Source organism: Apium graveolens, chromosome 6, assembly GCF_009905375.1.
Source record: "Apium graveolens cultivar Ventura chromosome 6, ASM990537v1, whole genome shotgun sequence".
NCBI classification, from domain to species: Eukaryota; Viridiplantae; Streptophyta; class Magnoliopsida; order Apiales; family Apiaceae; genus Apium; species Apium graveolens.
In genome coordinates, this window is record NC_133652.1 from 215,084,075 (window position 1) to 215,104,034 (window position 19,960).

The following is a 19,960-nucleotide window of genomic DNA, read 5'->3' on the forward strand; positions in this document are numbered from 1 at the left end:
ACAAGCAACTATCGCAATCTATGGTCATTAACATAACCACCCAATATGACGATTCATAATAAAATTATTTATAGGTTTAGATTTTACAAGGGCTAGATGCATAGACCTAACTATTATTCCTTAAGACTGATAGCTTCGTCTTGCACTTGTTGTAGGCCACATAAATATATTTATTAGTATATATATATACCTAAATCAGAAAGTACGTCAAAACTATCATACTAGAATTTGGATCCTCACTGAGACTATCGGGCGAATTCGCTTCCACCGGCTGTGCAACATTAATGGTTAAGTCTATCCTATATTTATATGTCCTAAGTATGGTGAGAAAATAATAACTCGATTAGTACTCAACTTTAGGAGATGTTATCTAAACAACTAACTTGACCTTATCGATATTTTTGTAGGCATCAATTAAAACTTTGTTTCAAATTCCTTGATAGTTCTTGAATTGTAAATATAAATGTAATATTTAACATATTTTTAATTTAATTTAAGTTTTGATAATTAAAAAAAAGTATCGGGGTATTAAAGATGATGTCTCCATCTAATAACATAATCAAAACACAAGAAAAAAATGTCAACTTCCTATTCCTAGAACTCACAGATACTTAACCTGTAATTTAACAAAACCCTGACAATCCTAAACATATCTTATGTGATCTTTTCATCTATCTTAGTCCTAGTGTTCTTGTTTCAAGGACCAAAACCTACAGCTCTGATGTCAAACTGTAACGCCCTCCAAATCCGGGGTCTAGATCTGAGAGTTACTTGCCAACTAATAACATAATTAAACCTGTATAATAGTTATAAAAACATATATCTAACCCCTTCATATTACTATTCAGGATTTTTAAGGTTAAGGTATGAAGACAAGAACATAACACTACTTTTATTACATCCTCAAATTTAAAATCTTACAAACCTCTCTTTATTACAAACCAACTAACTAAACATATTTTAAAACTAGTTTCATTTTATTCAAATACACACAACAACTAACTAAGCTAAACCGTAGTTTAAAGCTCTCTTCTTGAATCAGGATTATCACTCTTGCTACCAGAGGGTCCCACATTTTCACTCGCTTCTTTACTACCCTGGTGTGGATATGCTTCATTCTCCGCTTTTACTAAAAGATAAAGTGAGTAATAACCACAAAAGGTGAGCCATAATTTCTCATCAAGTCCACAATATATATATATATATATATATATATTTATATAGTATTATAAGAAAGTTAGGTGAATCTGATATAAAATGGTAATCAAATTCTATGTGAATTTGTATATATCTGTAAAGAATAAAGAAGGACGCTATCGGCGATTATCAATAAACTAGATTGGACACAAAATCAACATACGCACTATAACCTGCTGATCAGTCAGGATACCGTGCGGATCTATACCCATCTGTATAGACCCACCATCATATCGGGTACCCATGCCCATTTTGGCCTAAAGGGTCTAACCATCCTTGGCCCTATTCGTAACCATCCAGTCCATAGATTAGTATCCGGAACAATCGGTATGCTTAATGTATCCCAACATCACAATTTATATCAAGATATAGGTAGTGAGTATTCTATTGGAATATGAATAGAGTATTCAACGTATCAAAGACAATCAGATTTAAAATAAAAGTGTGATCAAAAGAACAGTACTTGTGTTTCAGTGTATTTGAATAGGAGTGTGTCAAGAACTTGAATGAGATAGAACAATTCAATATTCTGGATTTAGAATAGGGGAAAAACTTGTCTGGTATGCGATCTATTCCAAATCTATCATTGGCTTGAACCGTATTGCTAGATTCGTATCTATCAAGGAAAGATACTAATTTAATTGACTTATACCTCGATCGTATATCAATCCGAATCCACGCAACATTTCTCATCTACCCGTACAATACCAATTGACTCTTATAATAATTAACTAGCATTAAGAAATTAAATAACCACATAATTCACATAGCACGTAAGTCAGATAGTCATCCGGGTCTTTAAATATTTTTAGAATTGAAATCGAGTCATTATTCGCATTATTGAACAATATCTAACTCGTTTTCCTAATTTTTAGAATTTATTAGACTTGTATTCTTAATTAGTCGGGTCTATAAGTAAATAATTAATGAACGCCCACTTGTTTCCGAAAGGAATTAAGATTTAAACTATTTTAATCGGAAACAGATCATTTTTCTGAATTTGGGAGCGTTCGTTTCATGTAAAATGGATAAACAATTCAATTAATATTCAATTAATGAGAATAATTCAATTATTATTCAAAATAATTATTTATTCAAATTAATTAAATATTAATTACAATTTTAATAATTATTTACGAAAAAACAAAATTAAAAATGATTTTTCATAATTTTGGAATTTAAATGAATTTTAAATAAATTATATAAATAATTTGATTAATTATTAAAATATTTAATCAATTTAAATAATAAATAAATAAATAAATAAATAAATTTCTAATTTTGGAAAATAATTCAGATTTATTTATAAAATTAATTAATTAAATTAATTAATCAATTTATTTTAATTAAATAAAAATGATTTTTGAATTTATAAAATAAAAATAAAAATAATTTCCAAAAATAGTTTTCAAAAATTGGTTTTGGGTTTTTCAGATCAAAACCAGGTTTTAGAAACGGGTCGAAACCAGGTTTCCAAGAATAGATTCGGGTCACCAGGAACCTAGAATCCGGCAACGATTCCAGCCACCGGAATCTTTTTCCGGTCAACTCGTATCTGGCCAAAAACAACACTGTTTGGTGTGTTTTTGACAGGGTTTTCATTCTAAACAAACTTATAAACATATCTCAGGCAACCATCGACCATAACAACCCCTGGAACAACTTCTCTGGACATAATCAATCAAACTCCGACCAACAATCGATTTCACGAATTTGTAAATGAAACTTCACGTTCTATAGCTTAAATTAAAACTTATGAGCTGTATAATCAAAGCCCTATCATCCCACTAACCTCATATTACTCAAACTCAAAATCGATCAAATGAAAATTAGCATAAACCCTAACAATTGAACTATCAATTACAACTATCATTTGATGAAATTAATGATGCAACTCGGTTATAAATCATCATATAAAGCTATATCAATAATCAAATCAATCTAATAACCCTAAAATCGCCCGCAAGGGTTGGCTCAGTTGGTTAAAGAGAGGAAAATTGTCCTCTTGGTCACAGGTTCGAATCCCACGGGAGGAGAATTTATGATTATGCTTCCTGAGTCAGAGCCTGTCGCTTAAATGCGGTTTACCTTGGTTCACGTGGTTTGCAGGCTATTACGTGAGCCCGTAGGGTTTACCCAGTGCGCACCCGAAGGGTAGCGGCTGCGGGTTACCTACGATAAAAAAAAACCCTAAAATCAAAAAGCCCTAAATCAGTCAAGAACCCTAGAAATTGAAATTGAAAATCTATGAATCAAAACACGAAATTGATGATATAAACATGTAGAACAAATCAAGAGCATCGACTTGAGTACTTACATGATATAATTTGGTCCTCAGAATCGATCAAAATCACAGTTTGATTCCTTGACCCAAATTCAAGAACCCTACCCAAATTTCAGAGATTTTTTTTTGTGATTTTTTGTGATTTTTATGTAATTAATTAATGAAATTAGGCTATTTATAATTACAGAATAATAGCCATAATTAAAATTTAGGCCCTAATTATATCTCTGAATAAAATTAATTGACCCGTAATTAATAATTTATGGGGAATAATTTTTAAAATTTTAATTTCAAATAAATACAAAATATATGCCAAAATTTTCCAAAAAATGTGAATAATTCAAATATGCAAAGAAATGAAATATTTTAAAGTCCCATGATTTTATAAAAATAAAAATATGATTTTTGTGGGGTTTTAAGCACCCATAAGGGCCCGAAAAAAATCATTTTTTACGAAACGAGATATTTTCTAAATTAACTGGATGTTCAGAATATCGATACGGCATACGCCATATTAGGCAAGATAAGGCCAATTATTTTATATGAAATATGAGCTATTAAAAGAAAGTTTGGGCCGTATAACTTTTGATATAAAAGCATTTAACCCGCAATAAAATACCCGAAAAATACCCTGAACTATATGGAACGCATACAACACATAAAAGCTAATATTTATGACTAATTACACTTGATGATACTATAAAATACACATTACACATTTATTATGATATTAAACAGTCATAATTTTTCAGTCGTTACAATATTGGAGTCTCGAGTACGATTGCGTGGGGGTAGTTCAAGTAATGAAGAATAAAAACTCTAATGAGATCAACATATGATTTGAATATCAAAAATTTTCGTAGCTTAATAAAATGATTTGACAACAAATTTATATTACTTTTTGTCAAACACTCTACTAATATGGTTGCTCATCAGTTGGCTAGAAAATTATAAAATTATTTAAGTAGTATCTTATTTGGGAATTCCGTTTCTATTCAAATTCAAAATTGTATTGATAAAAATTTGAGTTATTAATAAACATTTCATGCTTTCCGTCAAAATAAATAAATTAAGTTCATGTTTTTTTGTTTATGAAGGAGCGGTATTAAGTTCAAATTATTTTTAAAATATTGTGAAAGCTGATTAGTAATTTTTTCAATTTGACGTTCAAAATCAAACTTCCTTATTATAACATTATGAAATTTAAAAATTTAATATAATACTATCCTAAAATCCGTGCGATGCAAAGATTTTTTTAAATATTATATAATTTTGAATTTAAGTTGAAGTGAAAATTTTAAGTTTTGAAATTTATTTATTACATTTTTTTTGATAATATGATTTGATAATTATTTTAAATATGCATGTGTATAATTTAGTGAATTTTAATTTTAAAAAAAACATCACTAATTGAAAGATTTAGTTTTGTTAAAATTTATAGGCGTGTTTACAAAAGATAATTATATTTTAATTAAAAGATAAATTTTAGCGCACATCAATAGTAAACGAATTATCTTTACTTTGATATACCGAACAAATCTAAAGTAACTATATTCAAATTTATTTTGGTTTAATTTGTTTGAAGCCAGATCAATGATAAAAAGTTTAGTTATCAATTAAAAAAAAATTATGTTAACTCGAATAAAATTACATATTATTTATTGTAGTTAGTATATTTATTTTCTTATTTAAATTTTGATTTATCATGAATCAATTGTTTAATTATTTTATCTCAGATGAATAGCATGTGTTGATTTATTTTAGTCCGACACAATTATACTAACTAAGGAATCATTTATATTTTTATTTTATTAAAATAGTTTTAGATATTATAGAAATTAATAAAAGCCCTAATTATATAAACCCAAATATTTTACACAGCATTTTACACACAGATCTGTAATCAAACTTTTAATATTTCGGTTATCAGGGTAGTTATCCCACAATCCTAAGCCTACTTTAAACCTAACAACGAATTTGGTAAACTTTAATCTTATTTTAACACAGATCAATAATATAAGAATTACCTTTAGTTTGAATGTAATTTTAGTTTTAGCATAGATCGATAATATACATTATTTTGTTTTAGCCTTAGACCTGTTATATCAACCATCGAATTATATTTAGTTTGTTTTTAATTTTATTTTAGCTTTAGTTAAATATTATTTTATTTTAAGGTGAATAGATAATATATTTTGTTTTATTCTGTTAACATTATATCGACCAACACATTATATTTTAGTCTGGTTTGATAAAATATTTTTTTAGTTAGTTCAATAGTATTTATTATATTATTTTAGCCCGAGATAACAAATCTTGATTTTAGTCTCACACCCGTTATGTAAACCAAATGCATCTAATTATATTTAGTTTTTTGTTTATTTCATTTTAGCCCGGAATGAATGTTATTATGTTTTAGACAGAATTGATAATATGTATAATTTTATTTTATTCTGATGACATTATCTCTCCCAAACGAATTTACTTTCAATTTATTTTATTTTAGCTCGTTTATTTTTTTTGTTTTAGCCTGATGACATTATATCGACCAAACAAATTTGCTTTCAATTTTTTATCAGCCTTTATTATTTTTTAATCCCAGGATGCAAATCCAACTAATTATATGTAATTTATTTTTATTTTTTATTTAGGAATGGATCAATAGTATAATTTTATTTAATATTATTTATTATTTTATTTAAATCAAAACCACTAGACATATTACAATTCTATTTATATTTATTTAAATATATTTTGAATAGTAATCTATTTATGAGAGTGTTTTATTTTAAATATTACTATAAATACAGTGACCAAACCGACCACCAACCAAATTTTTATTGTTTCATCTTTAATATAAGGATACTGTTAACCACAACCCTTAGAGCTATTGATAAGAATTTAATGTACTGTATCATTTACTACTATAATTTATATCATCTGGTTATGATAAGTGCGCCTTGTTCAAAATTTTAGAAAGAGTAATAAATTCATAGGATGCAGTTCACATTTTTAATTTATTTTACTTATTTACTGGTTTTTTGATAGAACCAGCTTATTTACTTTCTTCTTGCTCCTTTGTAAATTATAGTTACCACATTTTTTTAAGAATAATTTGATGATTAATCCTTTAATATTTGTAAAATCTTATATACTTTTTAAAACTTTTTTTGAGGTATATAATGTGATTTTTTTAACCACTATAAAAATGTTATTTTAGAAAAGTGACCACGAAAAATATAGGTAAAATTACATCATTATAAATCAAAATTGCAATAGTGAAATCCAAAACATAATATTGTATTACTAGGAGAAATCTTTAAGTCACGAAGATGCACAACCAATTAAAACATTTTACCAACTAGTACTTAACATTGAATATATGATTTAATCCTAATTCATTTGTCAAACTTTTCTTTCTCTTCGAAGGCATATGTGAAGAGTTAGGGTCTACCTGAGCGCTATTTTCTTTACCTGGACATGTTGGTCTTGTGTGACCAGCAAATTTACACTTAGAACATGTTTTACTCTTTTTTGAAGATTCTTTTCCTCCTTTAATGTGTCTTTTTTTGGACGTCCTTTGGTGGTTGATTTGGGAGGGCACAAGATATTAGCATCTTCAAATGTAATTCTCCAACATCAGATTCAAGGTCATTCAAATCATTTTCAACTAAGACTTTTTCAGAGTTCTTATTAGCTTTCTGAGAAGTACATGAACACCAACGCTGGGGCAAATAGAAATCTGGAATTCTAAAACAATCCTTGTGCATTAATACTCGAATTATATGACGACACAATATACCCCAAAATTGAAAATTCTTGTAACTACATATGGCATCAATCCCATTCCAAAATACCTCGTGATTCTTACGGTTAACTCCTTCAAAATATCTTACTGTGAAATTGTTATCTTCAACTCGAGCCAACAAGTACATATTTGCTCTCTTGAATTCTTTTTGAAACTTTTTAAAAGCAAATAAAGTGAAATCTTGAAAGGCTTGTTCTTCCAATGAAGATTTTGTCACCATGAAACTAGGTCTTAATGTAACTGCCATTGTGTTTTGTAATTGCCCTTGTCTTAACTCATCAACAACAAGTTCCACCTGCAATAAGGATATGCCATTCTTTTTAAAACATGTTCATATAAGTTTTAATATATACAATAATATTATATTTGTTTCACAAAGTCACTCAAATGTGTATGAGATGATACAAATCTTTTAACGAATGCATTTATGCTCTCTGATCTTCCAGTAGTTGTCATCCCTCCAAAAAAGAAGTCACGCAAATAACATGGTGCCCAAAATTGCCTAATGTTGTACAAACCTTGAACATGTCTGTTACTTTGTAAAATATACTTTTTAACCAGTAAAGGCCAATCATGCTCAAACTTTTCAACAAAATTGGTTTTGTAAAGTGTATAAAAATCAGCACACCAATTTTGATATTCCTTTTTTAGCAAAGCAGTGAACCAAGAACTAAACTTCAAAGTTATATGCCATATACAAAAGTTAATGTTTAGTAGTTGGCATTTCACTTGCAATTGCTTCTGTCATCCATGGATCCTGATCTGTGACGATAGTTTTCGGTGCTGTCTTCATTACACTTTCAAACGTCTGTAATTTAAAAAGGTGACAAAATTAAAATTATCATCTTCCAAATAATTATAAAAAGAATAATATGATCTATAAGTGTGTACCTTCATTAACCATTTAAATATACTTGTAGTTTCATTTCGAAGAATTGCACTTCCAAATAGTATAGTCTTTCCATGATTATCGACGCCAATAAAAAATGCACAGGGCATGTCATATGCATTAACCTTATAAGTGGTATCAAAGAAAACTACATCCCCATATATAGCATACCTTTCAAAGTATTGAGCATAACACTAAAATAAATTTTCTAATCTCGATTCCGCATCCATTGTGTATACATATTGAAATTTATCATTTTTTAATTTTGCAGATCTCATATCGTCTAATGCATCCTTGCATCATTCGCTCCAACCATTTTTTTCATTTTAACAAATAAATTTCGGACATCTCTTTCAATAAAAGAAAGGTCTCCGTGTTTTACCTGTTTCTGAAGCTCCATGACTCGTATTGTTTGTCTAATACTAAGTCCTGCTTTTTTGTATAACAAAATTTGCTTTTCGTCTTCCAAAGTGATGATTCGATTTACAGGAAGTAAACGCATTTCAGCGGGTGACAATAAATCATGATTATGATCATTGATGAATTTCGTCACATGCCATTCTTCTGGAAATATGTCCGAAGTCCGTTTCAGTGTAAGGCGCATATGAGAATTGCACTGGAATTTTGAAGACTCTCTATTTCTTTGAGTTTTTGAAGGACAAATCAGCTTTATAGGTTTTTTCCCTCCGCGGTGACAATAAAAATCACGTCTTACTGACTTTCCATTTCTTGTTGCTGATCGATCTTTTCGAATTGTGAAGCCTTTTGCGTGGGCATAAATTTTGTAAAAGATATATGCTTCTTCTAAACTTGAAAATGTTTGACCAACAAAAGGTTCGATTTCCACTTCGATCGGAGGTTCTTTTAAGTCTTAAAAAGTCATCTGCAATATCTGTTTTAAACGATAGAAAAAAAGACACCATTTATTTATGCAGACAACCAAATTAAACTCTTTTTGATAGAAAACTATCAGTATCTCTGTGGATAATTTTCTCGAACATGTTCTGAGCACAAGAGATTATAATTTAGAAAAAAAACATAGTCACAAGACTAAAAATTCAAGATACTGAAGAATGAAAAATGGGAGGTATAAAGAAATTACAATCAAGATCTACGTATATATAATAATGAAATTAGACAAATAAACTTACTAAGGATATTATAATATGCAACCAAATGGAAGAAGAAAAAAATATGGCAAAAAGATACTAAGAAGATATTATGGTAGTTGAGATATGATTTGTGGGAATAAAAGAAATAAAAAATTGACGACTTGCATTATGAGCGGGAAAAAACATACCATAATTTGGCAGTACTTTAGTTGATATATAAGTGCAACTAGCTCCTAAACCCGTGCAAGGCACGGGCAATTCTTATCTATTAATTTTTAAATATTTTAATATTTTTTAAATATATATTTTAAAAATATTTATAGCTGAAAAATATGAGTATATTTTATAAAAAATATGTAAGAACGTGTAATATTCAAAGTGATTGTAGTATAAAGGAAAACATTATTTTAATTTACTTTATCGAACATTTTAACTAATTATCGATTCATAGGGAATGATCTTCTACTCTTATTATAAGATCGTAAATGGATATACACATATTTTGGTAAAAAGACAAATCTTCTTCTTTAAATATTTTCGTCTCAAATCTATTTCTTTACGACCTCCTTCCATAGATGGCAAAAAAAGTCTTGAGTTATTTGTGTACCGGCCTATCCCCTTACCATTTTGCTCCTGTTGGGAAAAATATAATTATTTGATTATTTTGTAAGACATATATAAATTATACGTCAATTTTAATGGTAAAAAAGTAATCAACCAAATTACCAAAGTAATGAAAATGGAGGGTAATCAATTGACTTGTGAATTACAGATGTGTTGAAAATTTGTGAAAGGTTTGGTTCAGTCGGTTTGTATTTGGTTTAAAAAATATTAAAACCAAACCGCAACCATATTATCAGATCGGTTTTTATTCGGTTTGGTTATTAATTGGTTCGGTTTTTCATGGTGTATTTTGGTTTAGTTTTGTTCGGTTTTGGTTTCGGTTTCGGTTTCAGTTTTTGGTCCGGATTTGCTCATCCCTAGAATAATCACAAACATGTACAATAAAATCTCGATGAATGAATACATTCGGGAATGTAATTATTTTTATTTACCAAAATTATTAATAATTTTGATGAGTTTATTTATTTACCGAATGTTCGTCTATCGATACTGTATATTTTATGCTTATGAATATTCTACATTATTCTTTTATAAAATTAGTATAAAGAGGCTAACATGGTTCGATGGTTACGGAGAAAAATATATTTTTAAAATTACTATGATTAGAAGATCATGCTTTGGTTCGTTGATTAGAATAAGTTAGCTATGTTACACAAGAAATTTGGGTTTAAAACAATTTTTTTTATTAAAGTTGTCTATGAACTCTAAATTTAATTATAAATAAAAAGTAGTACAATTAAAATATACATACTCTTGTTATTTTTCCCTAGTATAAAGCTAGTACATAGAAATGAGTTAATTAATCAAGCCTCAAATTGTTATATTTTATAGATATATCAAAATAAATATAGAGTAAGATACAGTGTAAATAAATAACCTCTACCTCAACATTTAATGTTATCAAGAGTTTCATAAATGTGTCTTTAACTCAAGTGGTTGATATGCTATTTTTACAAATAGTTGACTTGAGTTCGATTCCCATCCAAAACAACAATTTTTAATATTTAATAAAATACAGGGGTAAAATAGTAATTACGAATAAAATGTTTTCCCTGAAACTTGAATGAGTTAATTAGTCAAGCCTCAAATCGTTATATTTTATAGATATATCAAAATAAATATCAAATTAAATATAGAGTAAGACACAGTGTAAATAAATAATCTCTACCTCAACACTTAATGTTATCAAGAGTTTCACAAATGTGTCTCTAGCTCAAGTGGTTGATATGTTAAATTTACAAATAGTTGACTTGGGTTCGATTCCCATCTAGTAACTATTAATTTCCTGACGAAAAAAGTTAGTAGCTATTAATTATGTTAATACGGATCAAATATACTATTAATTCCTCACAAAAAAAGTTAGTAGCTATTAATTATGTTAATAAGGATCAAATATATTTAATGTTTAAATATAGCCCTGTTGTTAACATTTCCCTTTAAAATTAAAAAAAAAGATAAATGAAACACCAACCGTATCATTTTTTGGATCATGTCGTGCAATCAAGGAGAAAATGTGCACATCAAATCGAATAACAGTCTTTGTAATGTGTGCCCAAGCACACACAATAAGCACTAAATTTTATGAGTTTGTTACATTTATATTGGTGGAGTTATTGTAAATGCAGGGGGTACATCAATATTTATGATTAGAGGACCAATCAAAATGCACAAAACTCATGGGAGTTAATGCTTATTGTGTGCCATGGGCACACATTAGAAAACCCCATCAAATAAAAGAAAGAATGAAGCGGACAGAATCTTCACGGATGTTTGAGTGTTTAAATGCTCATAAGTATATGATAAATAATATAATTAAAAAAAAGTGAAGGATCATATACTGTGATGATTAAAGCTTTGAACTTAAGCAATTTGGCCATAATGGTCATATATCCAATTCATTCACAATTCTGTACACGCACTACTAATGTACTATACTTTTACTTTGCACAAAAAACATATAGGTCCTACTTGTGTCAAATTCATGTTCAATCCAACACAATCATCATATCATACTAACCGTGATCATATAGACACACTTCCCGGCTCCGTCCTTTTTTGGTACATTTGAATGAAAGAGTCATTTATTTGATATAGTTGTTCAGAAATTTCCATTTATGGTACAGAACGCCTCTTCTTTTGGGAAACACCAACTAACCCCCAGACAAGTGGCGTTCTGGGGTAATTTTTTTTGTGACCATCAACATTTGCCATCAAAGCATAGTTCTCCTCACTTTCAGAGTCTGAGGTGTCTGTCCAGCTTTTCTTCTTTGTGACCAGAGCCTTGCCTTTGTCACCCTTCACTTTCTTGTAATCAGGAGATATGTGGCCTTTCTCACCACAGTTATAGCATTTGACATTGGTAAAATCTCCTCTATCAGACTATCCTCCTCTGCCCTCAGATCTTCTAAAATTCTTTTTATCAGAACTTGTGCCTTTCATGGAAAACTTTTTTCCCTTCCTGAACTTCCTGTATGCAAACTTTGTGATCCCTTTCACCATAAGAGCACACAGCTTCATCATCTCCTCATCAGCATCAGTCTCAGGCAAGCTTTCAGAATCTGAGTCATTATCGCTTTCAGAACTTGATGACTCAGTATCAGACTTTGTGAAAAGAGCTTTACCCTTGTCTTTCCTTGAGGTAGCTGCTTTGGGGGATTCTTCTTCAGCCTTAAGAGCAACTATCCTTGACTTTCCTCCTTTCCTCTTGCTTCTTTGTTCCATCTCAAGTTCATGAGTCTTGAGCATTCCATAAATTTCATCAAGAGTTGTTTCATCAAGATTGTAGTTGTCTCTTATTGTTGTTGCCTTCAAATCCCAGCATTTAGGAAGAGCTAACAGAAATTTAAGGTTTGAATCTTCAAGATCATACTCCTTATCAACCAATGACAAATCATTCAAGAGTTTGACAAATCTATCATATAAATCAGTCAATGACTCATTAGCCTTTGAGTTAAAGTGTTCATACTCTTGAGTGAGTATTGTCTACCTGTTCTTCTTAATTGTATCAGTTCCCTGACACCTTGTTTCTAGAGCATCCCATATCTCCTTAGCAGTCTTGCAGTTAATTACCCTATTTGACATTACATTATCAATGGCACTATGCAGTAAGTGTCGTACCTTAGCATCCTTAGCAATTGATGCTATATTTTCAGCAGTATAATCACTCTTCTCCTTTGGTACGGTCTTTGCTGCTTCACCTGCAACTGCAACTGCGAGCTTGGTTGGTTTGTGAGGCCCTTCCTTGATTCTATCAAGATATTCTGGATCTGTTGCTTTCAGGAACATGGTCATCCTCACCTTCCATATGGGATATTCAGATGGTCTCAGTATGGGAACTCTAATGGTCTCATACCGACTTTGAATTTGTGTCTTTGGTGGTTCTTCAGTTTTGGTAGGCTTAGTTGGAGTTCCTGTGTCAAATATGATTGTGTTTGGATCGTTAACTGTATGTGCGTTAACAGAAAGGCTCTGATACCACTTGTTATGTGGCGCCCTCCAAACCCGGGTCAGAAGTTTGGGGTCCACACACACACCTTAATTATAACCTGTTTATAACAATAATAAAGATAATAATAATATATGCAGTGACCCTACTTACCAACCACCACGGACCGCAACAGGTTAAAGTATGCACACAAGCCAAACACACTAATATATTACAAACTGTTCAAATCCCAACTATTTCAAACTCAAACTGAGTATTAAACATTATTACAAACTTTTACAAACTTAAATTATTCCAAAAGAAGCCTACTAGCTCCACTTTCTCAACCTGAACCCCTAGCTCTCGCGCTGGACTGGGGATCCTCTTTACCAATTGGTTCCTTTTTAACTGGAAAGAATATAAACAACAGCGCACAAATGAGCTAACTAGATCAGCAAGTCATAATGACAAAACTGAGAATAATGATCATCAGATGAATATGGTTATGATATCAAGTGAACAATGGATTATGATTTAGAATTGGATATTATACTTTTAATTTAAAAACCAAGGTTAGGCTGCTGATCAGTCACGCACTAACCCCGAGCAAGGCACACAGCATTGCTCTAACTACTGGATCCAAGGCTCACATTGGCCTAACTTGAGCATTATATGGTCTGACCACGAATCTGGTCCACAATTTCTATAAAAACAATCCAATTCTAACATAATAACAGAATATGCAATAATAAACAATAACCGAAATCATTAACAACAATAAATGTTCAACAATGAAAGGGTTTCAATCCTTGTAAGGATCAATAAGGCAATTTAAAAGCTTGGATGCTGGGTAACGAAAGAATTGGATAACAAAGGAATCAACATTTCAAAGTTTCAAGGATTTGGTCTTTTCGAGTATAAGATACCATGGGTTGAGTATATAATAGTTCATTTCAGTATTTGGTATTTAGTTTGTATGTATTTGTGGAGTAGTATCGTAGATTTGTGATTCTTGTTTGGGTATACAATAATCAATGGATTAGAAAGAATATGATTCATGGCTCAAGAATAATAACTGAAATCTTGATTTAGGTTTCTGTGCTTCAAAGCACTTGCAATATCACAGGATTATCAAGTACTACAATATCTCGAGAAAGTTTAGAACACTTGCCTGATATTAGTTTACTACACTGCACTCGTTTCCAATCACAACCGTCTTACTCTTCAACTATCTGTTTCCCTTTCTTACGTCTTGCCTCTTCTGCTCCATATCATAAGCATCTATCAATAATTTACTCATGGAATTCTATTCAACACATACTTCTATCTACCCTTCGTTTTACCCAAATCCGATTAACGGATTGAAAGTTATGCAATAATCAAGTAAACACCGAATATATAGACCGATAGTCAATTAACAAGTCACATATAGCACATAATACATCACGTAATCAATGATATATTATTTATAAAGAAGTCTCGGGTCATAAATAGGCTTTCTGGTATTTAAAATGATTTTTAAAACATTTTTCGAAATTAAAACGGGTCGTTGGATCAATTTCGGGTTAATAAACAGGGTTCGGTTGGCCCATTCTGGCTCCAAAATAATTTTAGAATAATTCTCGAGCCTTGGAAATAATTTAGAATAATATTTTAAAGCTCGAAACTATTTTTCAGAATTTTTAAATCATTTTTAAATAATTAAATCTAATTAAATAATTAATTAAAATCAATTAATAATTAATTAAATCAATTAATCAATTAATCTTCGAATTAATTGACCAATTAATCAATTATAAATTAACTGAAATTAATTAACTAATTAATTTAGATTTATTTGTGAATTAAAAATAATTTTCAGAATTAAAATAATAATTTTTAGAATTTTCAGAATTTGAAAATGAATTTTTATAATAAAAATAAATAGGAAATATGATTTTTAAACATTTTATAAACAGGAATCCTAAATTTGCAAAGTCTGGAAACTTCAGGGACCTAACTGCATCGTTTTCAAAAGTTGGGGTACTAAACTGTAATTTTCCAGCCCTTCGCCGGAAAACAATCGAGTTCGCCGGAGAACACGTTCCCGGCGTCCTCACCCCACCAACACCTCCAGATCACATCTACACAACACCAGGAACACAACCATGCAATCAATTCATCCTAACAATCCCTGAGTTGGCCGGAATTTGGCCGTGAAGTTTTCCAGTTTCCGGCGAACATCGGAAAATTTCAAAACACAACTCCCTTCTCTACAGACCTCGTTGGTTCATGAAACTTATACGACTAGATTGCAAATTTCACAGAGAATACAACCCACTATAACACAACATCAATCTATCACAGAATAAGAAACCCCCAAATTTCAATTTAGAACATTCATACGGGTTATAAACCCTAATTTTGAAATTCGAAAATTAAACCCACTTTTGAGCATGTTATTGAAATCCAAATCAGACGTATGACATATGAAAATCATCAGGAAAACAAGCTCTACAACATGCAATCATCAAATCATACTAACAATCATCCGAACAAAAATTCATATTTTTAATAAAATAAATTCGAAAATAAATAAATTTTTAGAAAAATAACCTTGATTTCTGCAGTGAAATAAAGCTCAGAATCTGATAGAACACTTCAAATCCTTCGTTTTGGTTACTCAAGCTTTGAAAATAGAGATCGGTAACGCCTTCGTTTTGCTGTTTGATTCTTAGAACAGTTTATGTAATTAGGGCTTTTCTCTGAAAATTATAAAATTATCTGTCTGCAAATGATTTTGATATGAAATAAAATACGGTAAAAGGCTATTTATAATTACGGAAAATTAGTATCCCGTTGGATCATTCCGGATATAAAACGGTATATTTATTTGTAAAAACTGATCCAAACGGTATCGGTTTTCGGGATAATTATCCAAATCAGTACAATTTGTACTGCAGTCTAGGTCTCAGCGCCTGGTTACACGTATTACGAAGTGATAATTGGGATAGTTTAATAAAAAGCTCCCGTTTATCGAAAATACGGGTTTTATTGATTTACCGAAACGAATATTGTATCGAAAATGTTGCGCCGGGACCCGCGCAGGACAAACCGTACGCCGGATTGAAAAAGTCGAAACGTGGAATATGCTCGGAATATTACAATTAGGATAGGAAGGAGTTCTCGAAAGAGTTTCGGGTTTCAAAAACGTAATAACGGGTGACGTCGGTTGGTTCCCGTTTTTATAAAATAGATTTTAATTACCCGGAAAAAGATTTTAGAAATTTCATATGATTCTTATAAATCCATAAACCAACATAAAAATAATTAGGAAGATATGACAATTATCTATATTTTATTTTGGACATATAAAAATTAAAATACTCAATTAATATTATTTTTGAATATTCAAGTACAGATAACACTTAACAATTAGCTCACAGAATAGATATTGAACATACATAATAATTATATAATAGCAAAAATAATTACACGATATATCCCGGATATTACAACATATTTAGATAACCGGAAATTTGTTTAGGTCCATTTTTCTATTGTTTTGTAGGTATGTAAAAACATTTGGAGTTTGTATGATTAAATAATAAATTTTATTTATTGGAGAGAGGGTGTCATAATGTTAAATTTAAAAACGTTAACTGTTATATAAAATGAATGTGTAATGAGCATTTGAAACCAAAATATTATGATAGAACAAGTAAATAATGAAATGGAAAACAAGGAAACGGAACCATATTACAAGTAGACAGCTTGTAATAGCAGTAGTACATATGTTTGACAACAAGATCACGTGTTTCAGTGTGGGCGCCCTAGGCATTTCTTACTACGCTTGGTGTGACCTTCTTGGTTACATAAACTACATTTCTTTCCAGACCGCAGACCATCAATCTTCGTTCGGATCCGCACCGATTGTCCCTTATCCCCGCGTTTTTTCTTTAATTTCTTCAAGGACTCTTCCGACACTAACTTTCCATACCCCTGCCAAGGTACGGGTAAGTCGTAGTTCCAGTATTCAGTTGGTTCCAACGGATAAATTATTGGCATGTACAAGTTCTGCACTGTTTGGTTCTTATGGAAATGTTCGATGAAATGCTCCCAACTCAATCCATGTGTTATACAACCTGCCATTGCATGGGAGCACAACATGTGATTGGTCGACCATTTTCCACAGGTGCACGTACGGTCATTGAGGTTGACAACCTGGGTTTTACCTCCCTTTATCGTCCCCTTAGCAGTTGTGTACTGATGTGTTAGTATTTTCATAATCCCGCGGAGACGATGGAAAGTAATAACTGTATGTCCTGTTGCCGTCCTCCGAATTTTTGCTAACATTACGGCGGAACGTGCACATAATTGTTGCCCCTCTTGTAGACCGTCATCCACTATGTTTCGATGTTTATCTACAATTGTGACCACCTTGTAGAAGAGGTACTCCATCATTGCTGTTACTGGAAGAAAACGAGCCCTCCTTATGTTGTCGTTGAAGCCCTCAAGCATGTTTATGGTTGTTTGACCGTAGCGAACACCACTATCGAGGGAAAGTGTCCACCTCTCCACGGGTATTGTAGCAAGATATTGTAGAGCGGTGGGGGAAATTTAACCAATCCTTGACATATATGCGTCGTGCTTTGAGACTTGTGTGGTTCTTCCAGCTTTCCACATTAATTTTTTTAGTTCACCACCTGGGTGATGACTGCAAAAGTTACTTCTTACATGGAGGAGATGGAACCTATGGATGCCGAGTGGCTCAGCAAAACCATTTTGCGGGTCTCGTAGGGCGGAGATAATGCTGGCAGCACGGTCAGAAATGATGCAGACGCTGGTTCGTTGCCGACAGACATGTCTTCGAAGACGCTGCAAAAACCAAGACCAGTTCTCGTACGTCTCCTCATCAACCAAGCCATAACAGAGAGGGAACGGGTGGTTGTTCGAATCAACACCCATAGCAATAAGCAGCTTGCCCCTATATCTTCCTTTCAAGAATATCCCATCTATTGAAATCACAGGACGTGCATGTTGCCACCCGTCCATCATTGCCTTTAAAGACCAAAAAATCCGCTTGCAGACGGACGTGCCACGCTCCTTAGCATGAGGGACAGCATCGATCTCAGCAATGGTTCCAGGATTTGTCTTCATAATAGCTGCCAGGAACATGGGTAGAGTTTGGTATGTTGTAGCCCAACTGCCATACACTTCCTCAATTGCTATTTGCTTCCCTCTCCACGCTTTCTTGTACCCCACTATGTGGTTGTGCTCGTTGTTGATTAGCGGGATAATGGTTTTAATGGGAATTTCTGGTGTATCTATTACCTATTTCACATAAAACAGTAAATGTCAAATAAAATTCGGCTTTAATAAGTGACGTTTGCTAAAGATTTACTTACAAGTGGTTTTACAAGCTGCGCAATCATCCTTGCAGATAACTTCTTGTGATCTTGTAATGGCTGATCGATCATGCATTTGTGTTCCTCTCTATTAACATTAATCCGCCAGTACCCGGAATCATGCATGAAAGCAGCCATCATCCTCCAGTTACACCCCTCAGCCCAACACTGTACAATGAGCTGTTCTTTATTACTCCTTGTAGTTTTATATGTACGATCAGTGTTAATATGTGCACGCCTCACTGCTCCCAAGAGCGTTTCATGTACGATCAGTTTTATATATACCCTGTATATTGATATTTTTTAAGGAGACATGGTTTATTAAAAATTACTATCTTGAAAGGGATATTAGGAGAGAGTCTTATATAGCTTCACTAAATAATCATAATTTCATAATTTCTTGTTTTAACTAAAATGTAGTTCATCAGTTATATATAAAATGCTTAAATATAATTAATAATGATAATTACTTCGTACATTCATTGGATGACAGGCTTGTTATACTGAGTTTGTTGGTTGGGTTTTTGGATTGGGAAAGTGATAATATAGCGGAAATGCTGCCCATTTTTTTCTAAGATTTTACAATGCCTTATTGCAAGTTCCTTTCTTTTACAAGATTAAATGGCTGGACGACAACTTATCCACTCGGGACCAATTGATGGGGATTTACTTAACCAACAGAACAAACATCGTTCACAGTTTGTGTGGGATGGCACGGTATACCTCATTTTCACACTATCCGTTACTATTTACTTGTTGCGTATTTCAAATGCATAATTAGACATTTACTTGCAGGGTACTGATGATCATTTACGGCTACGTTCGAATTTCAAAACATACTGGGATTGTATTGAGGCGAACCCCCTACCACAACGTATCCACGATGCCGTAAGGGAAGCTGGTTTCATGGGTGTTCTGCTAATCGGGAGTATGAGACATGATGCTGGGCTCATCTCCGCATTTTTTGATCACTGGCGTCCGGAGACTCATACTTTCCATCTCCGTTTTGGGGAGGCCAGTGTGACATTGGAGGATGTTTACTACATTTTGGGCCTACGCAGTGTCGGACGTCCAGTGTTACCTATTGGAGGGGACGTAGGTGCATCTTTACTCCATGAGCTTCTTGGTGTTGCCCTAGATCCAGAGCTAGATATGGATGTCATAAAGAAGGGTGAAATTAAGATCAGTTGGTTGGTTCGTCAATTTGGTGATTGTTCACGTTTACACTCTTCTGC

The 19,960-nt window shown here is 31.9% G+C and overlaps 1 protein-coding gene across 1 annotated transcript; it reads right to left on the reverse strand.

Annotated features, from left to right (window-relative positions):
• Positions 1 to 17,937: 17,937 nt before the first annotated feature.
• On the reverse strand, positions 17,938 to 18,863 carry LOC141665726 (uncharacterized). Its single transcript, XM_074471709.1, has 2 exons — positions 18,726 to 18,863; positions 17,938 to 18,651 (listed from the first exon to the last, which is right to left on the reverse strand). Exons 1-2 carry the CDS (start codon positions 18,861 to 18,863, stop codon positions 17,938 to 17,940), a joined length of 852 nt encoding a protein of 283 aa, XP_074327810.1.
• Between the last annotated feature and the right edge of the window lie 1,097 nt (positions 18,864 to 19,960).

Excerpts from the sequence above, each read along its gene's own strand:
- LOC141665726 (XM_074471709.1), bottom strand. The coding sequence starts at position 18,863 with ATGGCTGCTTTCATGCATGATTCCGGGTACTGGCGGATTAATGTTAAT. Across the intron at positions 18,652-18,725 it reads CGCAGCTTGTAAAACCACTT|GTAATAGATACACCAGAAAT; the intron begins GTAAGTAAATCT and ends TATGTGAAATAG.